This window comes from Eschrichtius robustus, chromosome 19 (assembly GCF_028021215.1).
Source record: "Eschrichtius robustus isolate mEscRob2 chromosome 19, mEscRob2.pri, whole genome shotgun sequence".
In the NCBI taxonomy this organism is placed as follows: domain Eukaryota; kingdom Metazoa; phylum Chordata; class Mammalia; order Artiodactyla; family Eschrichtiidae; genus Eschrichtius; species Eschrichtius robustus.
This window is the reverse complement of record NC_090842.1, coordinates 62731840-62744575: the sequence shown is the minus strand read 5'-3', so window position 1 is coordinate 62744575 and position 12736 is coordinate 62731840. Positions and strand designations below refer to the sequence as shown.

At 41.2% G+C, this 12736-nt stretch overlaps 1 protein-coding gene across 1 annotated transcript in view; it reads left to right on the top strand.

Moving 5' to 3' along the window:
• Positions 1–10084, top strand: part of SLC6A16 (solute carrier family 6 member 16) — a 44153-nt gene extending 34069 nt beyond the window's left edge. Inside the window, exons 9-13 of the mRNA XM_068528246.1 lie at positions 6363–6549; positions 6879–7080; positions 7222–7381; positions 9168–9330; positions 9542–10084. Coding sequence (XP_068384347.1) covers positions 6363–6549; positions 6879–7080; positions 7222–7381; positions 9168–9330; positions 9542–9790 — 961 coding nt within the window. The 3' untranslated portion in view covers positions 9791–10084. The remainder of the gene's footprint in view (positions 1–6362; positions 6550–6878; positions 7081–7221; positions 7382–9167; positions 9331–9541) is intronic.
• The last annotated feature ends 2652 nt before the right edge of the window (positions 10085–12736 follow it).

The following is a 12736-nucleotide window of genomic DNA, read 5'->3' as shown; positions in this document are numbered from 1 at the left end:
GCCCCCTGCATTGGGAGCGCTGTGTCTTAAGCACTGGACCACCAGGGAAGTCCCAGAGTTTTAATTTTAATGAAGCCCAGCTTATCAAATATTTCTTCATGGATTGTACCTTTGGTGTTGTATCTAAACAGTCATTACCATACCCAAGGTCCTCTAGATTTTATCCTGTATTATCTTCTAGGAGTTTACAGTTTGAGTTTTACATTTAGGTCTGTGATCTATTTTGAGTTAATGTTTGTGATGAGGTGTAAGGTCTGTTGTCTACATTTTTTTTTTTTTTTTTTGCACATGGATGTCCAGTTGTTCCAGTATCACTTGTTGAAAAGACCATCTTTGTTCCATTGTATTGCCTATGCTACTTTTTCAAAGTTAGGTTAACTATATTTATTTATGTGGGTCTATTTCTGGGCATTCTATTCTATTGATCTATTTGTCTGTTCTTTTGCCAGTACCGTATTTCTTGATTACTATAGTTTATAGTAAGTCTTGCCAGTCCTCCAACTTTGTTCTGCAATATTGTGTTGGCTCTTCTGGGTCCTTTTCCTCTCTTCATATAAATTTTGGAATTTGTTTGTCAGTATCCACAAAACAACATGCTTGGATGTGATTAGAAATGCTAGAAGTATGTTGTTCATTTTCCAAATATTTGAGTTTTTATTAGCCCTATTTTTATTGTTAATAATTTAAAATTTAATGCCATTGTGGTCAGAGAACATACTCTGTATAATTACCATCCTTTTATTTTATTGAGAATTGTTTTATGGCTCAGCATATGGTCTGTCTTGCAGAGCATTCCATGGGCACTTTAAATTTATTTATTTATTTATTTATTTTGGCTGTGTTGGGTCTTCGTTTCTGTGCGAGGGCCCTCTCCAGTTGTGGCAAGCGGGGGCCACTCTTCATTGCGGTGCACGGGCCTCTCACTGTCATGGCCCCTCCTGTTGCGGGGCACAGGCTCCAGACGTGCAGGCTCAGCAGTTGTGGCTCACGGGCCCAGTCCATGGGCACTTTAAAAGAAGGTGCATTCTGCTGCTGTTGGATAGAGTGTCCTATAAATGTCAAGTTGGTTGATAATTGGTTCAAGTCTGTGTTATTAGTGGTTTTGTATACTTGTTCTATCAATTAATGAAAGAAGAATGTTGGTAACTATAAGTGTGGATTTATCTCTTTTCAATTCTGTCAGTTTTTGCTTTATTCAGTTTGAATCTCTGTCACTAGTTGTATAAACATTATAATTGTTATATCTTTGTGATGAATTGACCACTTTATCATTATGAAATGTCTTTTCATCCCTGGTATATTACTTATTCTGAAGTCTACTTTGTCTTAATATAGCCATTTCAGCTTGCTTATGGTTCGTGTTTGTGTGGCATATATTTTGCATCCTTATACTTTTAATCTATCCATATCTTTATAATTAAAATATGTTCTTGTAGCTAGCATACAGTTGGTTCTTGCTTTTTTATTCAGTATGAAAATAGAATGTTTAGGCCATTTATGTTTATTGTAATTATCAATAGAATTGCCCTCTTCCTGCTTCTTTTCTTTTTGTCTTGTGTCTTCTTTGTTGCTTTATTTCTAATTTCCCAATTAGATTGCTTTTTTAAAAGGATCTTAAGGTTCCATTTTTAACTCCATTCTTGGCTTATTCACTATACCTCTGTTTTATGTGTTGAGTAGTTTTTCTAGAGCCTACAATACACATCTTTGATTCATCACAGTCTTCTTTCAAATAATATCAAACAATTTCATACAAAACTTAAGAACATTCCAACAATACACTTCTATTCCATCTTCCTGTCCTTTGTATTGTTGTTGTCACACATTTTTATTCTCGGGACATTATAAACATAATACATTGCTACTATTTATGCTTTAATTAATTAATACCTTTAAAATAAATTTTTAAATAAGAAAAAAATGTGTTTTATATTTGCCCAAGTATTTCCCATTTCCACTACTGTTCACTTCTTTGTGCAGATCCAAGTTTTCATCTGGTATCATTTTCCTTTCATTTAAGAAATTCCTTTTATTAAAGGAATGTAATGTTTTTGTAGTGCAGATCTGCCAGCAATGAATTATCTCAACTTTTGTTTGTCTAAAAGTCTTTACTTCACTTTTACTTATGAAACATATATTCAAATGAATATATGAAATACATTCAGAATGAAAGAATATTTCAGTGTAAACTTCATTTAACAGTTTTTTTTCTTTCAGCATTTTAATGAGGTAATTTCTCATCCTCATGCTTTTATACTTTCTGATGGCTTTCCTGCATTCATTCTTATCTTTGTTTCACTGTAATGTATCTTATTCTTTCTCAGACTACTTTTAAGATTTTCTTTTTTTCACTGTTTTTCAGGAATTTTATTATCATAGGTCTTCTTTCAGTGTTCTTTCTGTTTATCCTGTTTGGAGTTCATTGAGCTTCCTGGAACTGGGGATTTACAGTTTTTATCAAATCAGGAAAGATTTAGGCCAATATTTTTCAAATACGCTCCCCTTCCCTTTCCTCTTTTTCTGGAACTCCAGTTGCACTTATTTTAGAGGGCTTGATATTGTTCTGCAAGTCATTGGCTCTCTGTCTTCTTTTTCAGTATTTTTTCTCTGTATATTTACTATTGTATAGTTTTTATTTTATTTCTTTGGGTTCCTTGATCTTTCCTTATACAGTGTCTAATCTGCTGTTAATCTCATCTGGGAGTTTTCATTTCAAATACTATATTTTTTATTTCTAGAAGTCCCCCTGGTTCTTTTTTTTTTTTTTTTTTTTTCTTGCACAATTCATATTTTTTTAGGAACCATTGATGTTAAAGGGACTGTATTTAAAAAAAAAGTTATTTAATTTATTTATTTATTTTTGGCTGCGTTGGGTCTTCGTTGCTGCGCACGGGCTTTCTCTAGTTGGGGCGAGTGGGGGCTACTCTTCGTTGCGGTACACGGGCTTCTCATTGTGGTGACTTCTCTTGTTGCAGAGCATGGGCTCTAGGCGTGTGGGCTTCAATAGTTGTGGCTTGCGGGCTTCAGTAGTTGTGGCTCACAGGCTCAGTAGTTGTGGCTCGCAGGCTCTAGAGCACAGGCTCAGTAGTTGTGGTGCACGGGCTTAGTTGCTCCATGGCATGTGGGATCTTCCCGGACCAGGGCTCGAACCCGTGTCCCCTGCATTGGCAGGTGGATTCTTAACCACTGCGCCACCAGGGAAGCTCCCCCTGGTTCTTTTTTATCTCTTCCATTTCTCTGCTTGTTAGGTTCATGTTTTTCTTTAAACACTTTAACATAGTTTTAATAGCTGTTTTGATAAATATCCCTGACTGCTAATTCCATATCTGTCATTTATTGCTCTGTTTTATTTACTGATTTTTATAGTGATTATAGGTCACATTTTTCTCTTTCTTCATTTGTTTACTAATTTTTGACTGGAGGTTGGACTTTGTGAATTTTATATTTTCGAGTGTCTGGCTTTTTGTTGCCTTCCTTGAATGAGTATTGATTGAGCTTTGTTCTAGTAAGTAATGTTACTTGTGGTTCAGTTTGATCCTTTTGAGGCTTGATTTTAAGCTTCATTAGGGTGGGTCTAGAGTAGTCTTTTCTTTTTTTTAAATTTTATTTATTTTTTTGGCAGCATTGGGTCTTTGTTGCTGTGCGTGGGCTTTCTCTAGTTGCAGCGAGTGGGGGATACTCTTTGTTGTGGTTCATGGGCTTCTCATTGCGGTGGCTTCTCCTGTTGCAGAGCATGGGGTCTAGGGTGCACGGGCTCCAGTAGTTGTGACGCGCGAGCTCAGTAGTTGTGGCTCGCTGGCTCTAGAGCGCAGGCTCAATAGTTGTGGTGCACGGGCTTAGTTGCTTCACAGCATGTGGGATCTTCCCAGACCAGGGCTCGAACCCATGTCCCGTGCCTTGGCAGGAGGATTCTTAACCACTGCACCACCAGTGAAGTCCTAGAGTAGTCTTTTCTCCAGGAATACTTCAGTCCCATTGGGAAGGCATGGCCCTTCTGGGCTCTCTACTGAAAACCCCATTCAGAACTTGGATGTTATTCTTTACATAGCCTTGTGGATTTTCATCCTATATGTGTGGATCTTAAAATTCAGCAAAGACTCAAGAGCCTGTATGCACATTTCTGGAATTCTGTTTCTTTGTAACTACCTTTCCTCCAGAATTCTTCTTTGGAACTTCCAGCTTCTTTGGCCTCCGTGAACTCCCTCTTTGTCTCCCCAGCTCAGTGAGACTGCCATGCTTTACTTGTGATCTTCTTTTCTGCTCTGCAGACTAGAATGTGCCTTCAGGCAGAAAACCAGGGCAATTATATGGCACACCTCGCTTGTGGCACACACATCCTTTCTCTCAGGGATCACAGTCCTATACTGCCTGTTATCTAATGTCTGAAAACAGTTGTTTTATAAATTTTGTCCAATTATCTAGTTGTTTACAATGGGAGGGTAAGTTGTGCCCCTGTTACTTAATTGTGACTGGAATTAGAATTATCCACACTGAATTTTAAATCTCAATTATTTTTTATTTCAAGAGGTTCTGTTTCATTTTTTTAAATCTTCACGGTCATTTTATAGTTTCTTGTTCCCTACAAATGTTTCCAGCCTTGTCATTTATTATTTAATCATAGTAAACTTAGTTGTATTATAATCTTTGATAATTCTAATATTTGGAAGTAACTTTAGGTCTATTTTTACTGTGTTTCTGATGGTTATTGCTCATGTTGTCTTGTTTTTGTGTGCGTGGTTCTCTTCATGTCCTATTTATTTATTTGACCATTATTTGTAGGAATTCTTTAAGGTCTAAGAAGAGGATGTATTCATCCAGATAGGGCTTTTGTTTCTACTTGATGCATAGGGACAATTAGAAAGACTGCTTGAAACTCAGTTCTTAACTTGAGCTTTTTTTTTTTTTTTTTTTGGTTGATGTGGGCCATTTTTAAAGTCTTTATTGAATTTGTTAACAATATTGCTTCTGTTTTATGCTTTGGTTTTTCGGCTGCGAGGCATGTGGGATCTTAGCTCCCCGACCAGGGATTGAACCTGCACCCCTTGCATTGGAAGGCGAAGTCTTAACCACTGGACCGCCAGGGAGGTCCCTTAACTTGAGCTTTTGAGACAACCAGGGTCAAATATTTGGGCTCCAAGTCCAAGCTAGGGCTGGCTTGTGGTTATGACATTCAGGAACTTTAAAAATTTGCCCTTGTTTTGCTCATTTCTGAAGCAACTTTCCTTGCATTCCCTGTGGTGTGGAACAGTTGGGTGCAAGCTTCTGGTTCATGAAGGTGTAGCCCTTTGAAGTGCCAGATTTAGGGGAAAACCTTCTGTTCTAATCCTTACTTTGGGCAGGCTCTGGTGCTTTATATTTGACCCCCATGCTCTTTTTATTTCTTAAAGGTCACTTTAAATTAGAAACTTCAGGTACAGTTTGCTGTATTTGACATATACATTCGGGGCAAAATTGCTTTGGAAGTCTCCTTTCCCCACTGCTTTTGTTTGTACTTTGATTTTTGTCTAATAATTCCTTATTATCTCGTCAACATTTTTATTTTTTAAGAAGATTTAAAAATCTCTTTGAGACTTTTAAGTTATTTCCAGTGAGAAGTTTGGTCCAAATATTTAACTTGCCTGTTACCAGAAGAACATATAGTATTTTATTTTCTAAAATGTGATCAAACTATACTTATTTCTCTGCTGCTTGCATTTCGCCGTTATCAGCACATCTTGGCAAGCCTTCCACTGCAGTTGTTATAGAGCAATGAGCTGAAGTTTTAGGGATTTATAGGAATTAGCCCAAGTGAAGAATGATGGTGGGAATGGGGTTGTTCTTGGGCATGAGAGGGCATGGCAGGCCCTGAAACTGTAAATAGTTAAGTCTGACTAGAGTATAATATGTACAGAGGGTCATGGGGGGAAGATAAAGTTTAGAGAGCAGGGCTCAGATCAAAAAGTGCAAGAAGCAGTTTCTCACAACATAGTACAACTTCATGGGACCATTATGCACATGGTACACTTAAGTAAATGCTCCCTGACGTTCTGTAATATAAAGCTTAGAAGGTTGACTTTTACCCACTAGTCTAAGAAGGGAAGAGGTAGGGGGTGAATAAGAGACCCCATCACTAGAGCAGGGACCCCAGAGTCCCCAAGAAGACTATAGGAGAGGCTTCTCTTGGGGCTCCCCCCATGGTCATAAATTATCCAGGCTCATAAAAATTCATGCCTTTGAAGGTGGGTGGCTTCTAGATTTCATCCCAGGCTCTACCTTACCCAGATCAGTTATGTGATGTCCTTTCTTCTCTGGAAGATAAGGGAAAAGGAGGTGATCTTCTAAAGAGCAAAATGGTTCTATATGATTCAACTCCTTATCCTCAGGAATACTGAAACACTTTTAAAGCTGGTAACCCTGGGGATACTGCCTCCTGAGGCCCAGCCCCCTCAAAACCTGAATGGTGATCCGACCTCCATCTTCACCTCCTGGTTCAACAGCCTCTCCAACCCCATCAAGAGGAAGGTCCTCAGGCATGTGCCTGAGTGCAACTTAGAGAAGCAGTTTTTGAAGGTCAGTAAAAATAGGTGAGCGGGGCCTAGAGTTCCTTCAAAGCTTTTTGTAAAACAGAAATTTCACCAGAAAAAAATCCCAGAAGCACCAGGATAAGCTGCAGCCCTGGTAATGCAAAGAACTATAGCTTGCAGAATGCTCTTCTGTGGATAATGTTAGGTGGATTGGTTTCCATGTCAGAGGGTCAGCTTGGAGATCTGATTTTCTCAGTGACCCAGGGTTTTTAGGGAATTTTCCAGGAAAGATAGAATGTATCTTTGTCTGTATTTTGTTGTTGTTGTTGTTAAGTTCAAGGACACTTTAACTCCTCCCCTTTCTCCCCTTAACAGGTTAGGGAGAGCACAAACTTTGCTTTCCTGGCCTTCATTGAAGCCATGTCATTTATTCCTGGGTCTGTCTTCTGGTCGTTCCTCTTCTTCCTGATGTTGCTGACCATGGGGATGACCACCATGATAGGGGTCATGCAGGGCATCATTACCCCCCTCCAGGACACCTTTACTTCTTTCCAGAAATACACAAAGCCATTTACAGGTACTCTGACCCATGTCCCTGTACCCATCAATGACCCTGACTTCATTGAGACTCTTACCCAGCCCTAGTCTATCACCTCTGCTTAGCCCTTGTCACCCAGCCAGACCTCTGACCTTGATCCAGATCCAACGTTCCCTCCAGTGCTTGTCTTTCTGCTCATGTTCCTGTGTGGCCTCTTCTTCACTCGACCTTCAGGCAGCTACTACATCAGACTGCTGGCTGACTACTGGACAGTCCTCCCTGTAATCATCGTCATCATATTTGAAAACTTGGCTGTGAGCTGGGCCAGTGCGGCCAGGAGGTGATAGCTTGGGTCTATAGGGAAAGTTGACCCCTCTCTTGTTGCCTCTTTTCTCACTTGACTAGAGTGACATAGGAACCCTTAACTTCAGGGCCTTCTGAGAAATCGTTTTATTCACTCATTCATTTAACATATTTTTGGGGTGCTTAATATGTGCCAGGCACTGTTTTAGTCACCGGGGATACAGCATTGAGTAAAACAAGCATCCCTGTCCTCAGGGAGTTTACATTCTAGTGGTGGAGATAGACAATAACCAGATGAAAAAATTAAAATGTCAGGAGATGATAACTGACAGGCGAAAAATCAAAAGTAGGGTAAGATGATCAAGAGTGGGAGTATGTTTGGGTGCTAGTTTAGATAGAATTGCAGGGAAGGCCTCTATGATAAGGTGACATTTGAGCAGACTCCTGAATGAAATGAGGGGAGGAACCATGACAAGATTTTGAGAGAGCATTCCAAGCAGAGAAAACAGTAAGTACCAAAGCAAGAGGAAGCATCGTTCCTGGAATTTTTGAGCAACAAGGAGATCAGAGGTTAGAATAGTATGTTAGGAGATAAGGCCAGAGAAGTAATGGGATATTATGTAGGACCTTTTAAGCTATGGTAGGACTTAGTTTTTTATGTAGAATGAGAGAGGAGGCATGGCAGGGTTTTGAGAAGGGGACATTATCAGATTTGTTTTTAAAAAGATACCTATGACTGCTGTATGGTGAACAGACTATGAGGAGTCAAGAGTGAAGCAAGCAGAGCAGTTGGGAGCTATTGTAATACTCCAAATGGGAGCTAATGATGGCTTGGGCTAAGGTGGTAGAGGTGTAGGTTGAGAGATGTGGTCTAATTCTGCAAGGAAGAGCTACCAAGGAAGGGGAACAAGATAAACAGGGACACAGTAGACATAATTGTGAAAGGAAGAGTGGGAAAGTGCACATAAAATACAAGAAACTCCCAACGACTTTTAAACAGGCTGAGGTGTGGTTATCCAAGAGGTATAACTCAAGGGCAGAAGGTTCCGGTGGCAGCATTTTCAGGTGACAGTGGTTCTTGGAGTCAGGTTACTCATTCACTAACTCGCTCAATACATATGTTGAGACTTTCTTTGTGTCAGGAAAGCCTTGTCGTACTGGGATACAAATGAATAGAATAAGCTCCTCCTCTCAAAGAGCACAGAGTCCAAGGAGGAAGACATATATAAGCAGACAATCCCAGTACAAGGTGGAAAGCCTATAGTAGAGGTAGCCGGGGACATCTAGGGGCATCTGGAGAGTTGGGGAAGGCATCCCACATGAGAGGATGGTTGAGCATAGTCTGGACAGATGAATATGTAGACAAAGAGGGAGAGAGAAGGGCATTCTAGGCCAAAGGACCCCACTTGTATATTTATTGAGATTGAGAACATGGAGTGAAGGAGGCTGGATACATAGGTTGGAAGAAACTAAGAAAAGCTCCATGAGGGTCGAATGTCAGCTTTTTTGGAGTCTGTGGTGTTCACTATGGACACGCAGCACCTGGAAGAATCCCTGGTACATCATAGACACTCTCATATTCATGGAATGAATGAAAGGGACTTGGTCTTTATCCTGAGGGCACTGATAACCCATGAAAGGTTTTTGAGCAGTAGAGGAATGTTTGAAAATTTTTCTTGGGTTGGGATGAAAGATTGATTAAGAAGCAAATAAAGAGGATGAAGCTTGAGCTGAGGCAGGGGCTAAGGTTGGGCTGGCCTTGTCCTCCAAGACTGGATATGGCCCAACTGGGCCTTCTACTGTCTTGTGGCCCTTCCTCCCAGTTTCTTTGCAGACTTGGCTAACCTGTGGGGCCACCCCGTCTACCCCATCATTCGTTGGCTGTGGTCCTGTCTGAATCCAATTGTGCTGCTGGTCCTGTTTGTGACCACTGTGTTTCATCTGTCTCTGAAGACCATCACCTATCTGGCCTGGGACTCAAGCACTGTAAGTCTCCATCCTCAGACCCCTGACCTTCATAGGGAGTTGGGGGAGAGATTTTTCAATCCACTCTTGGTTTAAAGACTCTATCATCTCATTCTCTGACTCCCTGAAGACTCTTAGTCCTCTGCCCTGGTTCCCCTCCGACCCTCCCCTTCCACAGTCCTTTGTCTTATGGGAACTTTGATGTTCTGAATCCCTTTCCATCTCTCCACAGTCAAAAGAAGTGGTTCGACGATACCCATCATGGGGGCTGTTCGCAATGATTGCCCTTTTACTCATTGTCATTCTCCCCATCCCCACATACTTTGTATATTGCCTCACCCATGGGATTCCTGTCACCTCCACCCGCTGGGACAAGCCTGTGATATCCTCCAGATCCCTGCCCATAAGTGTCCAACTAACACCCATTAAAGAGGTCCAAAAGGAGGAAATCCTACAAGGTGATATTCAAATTGCTGATTAACCTGTTGTGTGACTTCCTAACTTTATTTATTTGGCCTGACATCATATATCCCTCAAAACAGATCTAACAGGCAACTCTTAATACCAACTTGCAACTGTTGATGTCTCTAGACCCAGAACTGCTTTTATTCCCAAGGGTGGGGACATTTTTGGCGGGGGGAGCTCATGGGGCCTGGCTTTGCAGTCTTCCTCCTAGACTGCATCCTCCCTGGTTACCACTTTTCATTGTGTTTTCCCCATCCCCTTCCTCAGTATATACACATACCATTTTATACGCCATCGGTGATGCCTACTAGAACCTGCTTCTCAACTGGTCTACCCAGCTCTTGGAATGAAGCTGGAAGAGTAATGCTGTTGGTCAATAAATTAGTCTACTGGGATTCCAAGCACTGGGTGTGAGCAGATCTTTTTTTTTTTTTTTTTCTTCTATAAATGTCTCAGACGTTGTCTTCTTTTCATGAGTTTTCCATTCTTTTGAGAGCCAAATACCCAGCCCTGAGTTCCTGCCCTCTCTTTGCCATGGTAAATTAGATGCTAGATTACTAGACTTGATTTATCCAAGGATTGGCCTTGAGCCAGGAGAAACCCAGGAAATAGTGGCTTCAACAAAGATGGAAAGGATATTAATGCACTTGCTGATGGGAAGTGGTAATCCTATCATTGGTCTAAAAATAACTTTTTAAAAGAAGTTCCAAGACTGTTGCGGACTGTGTATCTGTGAATCGACACACAACCAGCTTGGGGAACTACCAAATTGTATTGCTGAGCCCACCAGGGTCCCATATCTGCTTGGTAAGAGACATAGTAGGTTTTACCATAGGGCTAAATCAAATGAATCTGCCTAGAGGATGATAATGAGCGGGTCTCTCAGAACTTGTGGGAGGGGTGACTCTGTAACTGAGCTGAAGCACTTGCCAAAAGGAGGTGGCATCAGTCAGTTAGCAACCGGGATGGAGGCTGTGGGTGGAGGTTTTCGGGACTTCCGAGGATCCAGGGAATGGGTTTCCCTTAAATGTTCAAGAGATCCCAGGACTTCAGATTGCTTAGGGCCCACAGGGAGGCTGCTGCTGTGTAAGTTTCTGTGGCAAAGGAAGAAAAAGCAGACATCCCGAACCGCTGGAGCGTGGGACTCTAGGGATGGGTCTGGTGAATGGAAAGAGCAGAGATCCCAGATTTCTGCGCACCCCTGAAGTTTCGAGCTCAAGCTAGATGATTGTAGGGCTGGAGGGGATGCGAACCTCTATGTCATCACCCATTGGTTCCTGTACCTTGTAGCCCCACCCTCTCACGCTCCTTCCTTCCTGCCGCACCCCCTCCCCAATCCAAACGAGATCGTCTGCTTCAAGTCCCGTGCTGTTGAGTCGGGTAAGGTGAGAATCAGAGATAGGAGGCAGTCGCCTTCTCATGATCAAATAGTCTTTGAGTTTTCAACCTCCTTGTATTTGGGAGCCCAGGAGCTCATCCTCCTTTCTGCCCACACCCACCTCCTCCAGTTCCAGCTTTGGGAATGGAACTTGTCGGGGCAGGGGGGATTGAAAAGTAGGGTTTTACCGGATAAACCAAAGGGAGTGGAATGAAGATCTTGGTGTTTCTCCGCCTCGCACTGTAAATTTTTCTCTTCTCAGGCCACTTGTTGAATGTCCTTTGACACCTAACGGCAAGGTTGTTTGAACTGGGAATATCTCACATTGCTGTAGGGTGTACTGATTAGAGATAGGAAGACTGATTTCTACAGTAGGTATTTCTCTACAAAGCTCTGGGTCCTTGTTGTCTCAAGTTGGGTTTAGTAGCACCCTGTGTGTGATGAGCAGATTTTCTTTGGACTGCTCTTGGGAATCTCTGGCCATGTTAGACAAAATGGAGCCCTGTTCCTTGGGTAGGGAACCTTACACATCTTCACTTTTATTCCTCCCAAGAGTGGTGTGAGATAAAGGTATTGTCATCCTCAAGTTTAAGTGGGAGACCCAGAAGTAAGAGAGGTTCACATAGTGAGTCTGGGGTAGATCCTGAGAAATGTTCTTGTCTTGTGGCTCCCGGCCATTTTATTTTGGACATTTTCAAACACATCTGAAAAAGTAACGAAGTGAATTACTTTGTACTTACCACCCATCTTCAATAATGACCAACTTGTGACAAATCTGGTTTTATCTCTCCTCCCCCTACTGCATGCCTACCCATTATTTTGAAGCAAATCCCAAGTTTATCATTTCATCTGTAGATAAGTCAGTATATTCTCTAAAAAATACCCTTTTAAAAAAATCTGACAAAACTATTATCACACCTAAAACAAATAACAGTATCCTTTTATTAAATATCTAGTCAATATTCAAAATTTTCTAGTTGTCTCATAATTATTTTTTCTAGCTTTATATTTTTTTAAATAGCTTTACTGAGATATAATTCATATACCACACAACTCACCCTTTTAAAGTGTACAATTCAATGGTTTTTAATATATTCACAGAGTTGTCCATCTATCACTACAGTTTTTGTACATTTTCATTACCCCAAATAGAAACCCCACACCCCATAGCCATCACCCCAACTGTCCCAGCCTGCAACCCCAGTCTTAGATGAACACTAATCTACTTTTTGTTCTATACATTTGCCTGTTCTGGACATTTCATATAAATGGAATCATGCAATATGTGTAGGTCTTTGTGACTGGCTTCTTTCACATAACATGTTTTCAAGATTCACCCATGAAGTGTGTATCAGTACACACTTCATTTCTTTTTTTTTTTTTTTAAATTTAATTAATTTATTTATTTATTTATGGCTGTGTTGGGTCTTCGTTTCTGTGCGAGGGCTTTCTCTAGTTGTGGCAAGCGGGGGCCACTCTTCATCGCAGTGCGCGGGCCTCTCACCATCGCTGCCTCTCTTGTTGCAGAGCACAGGCTCCAGACGTGCAGGCTCAGTAATTGTGGCTCACGGGCCTAGCTGTTCT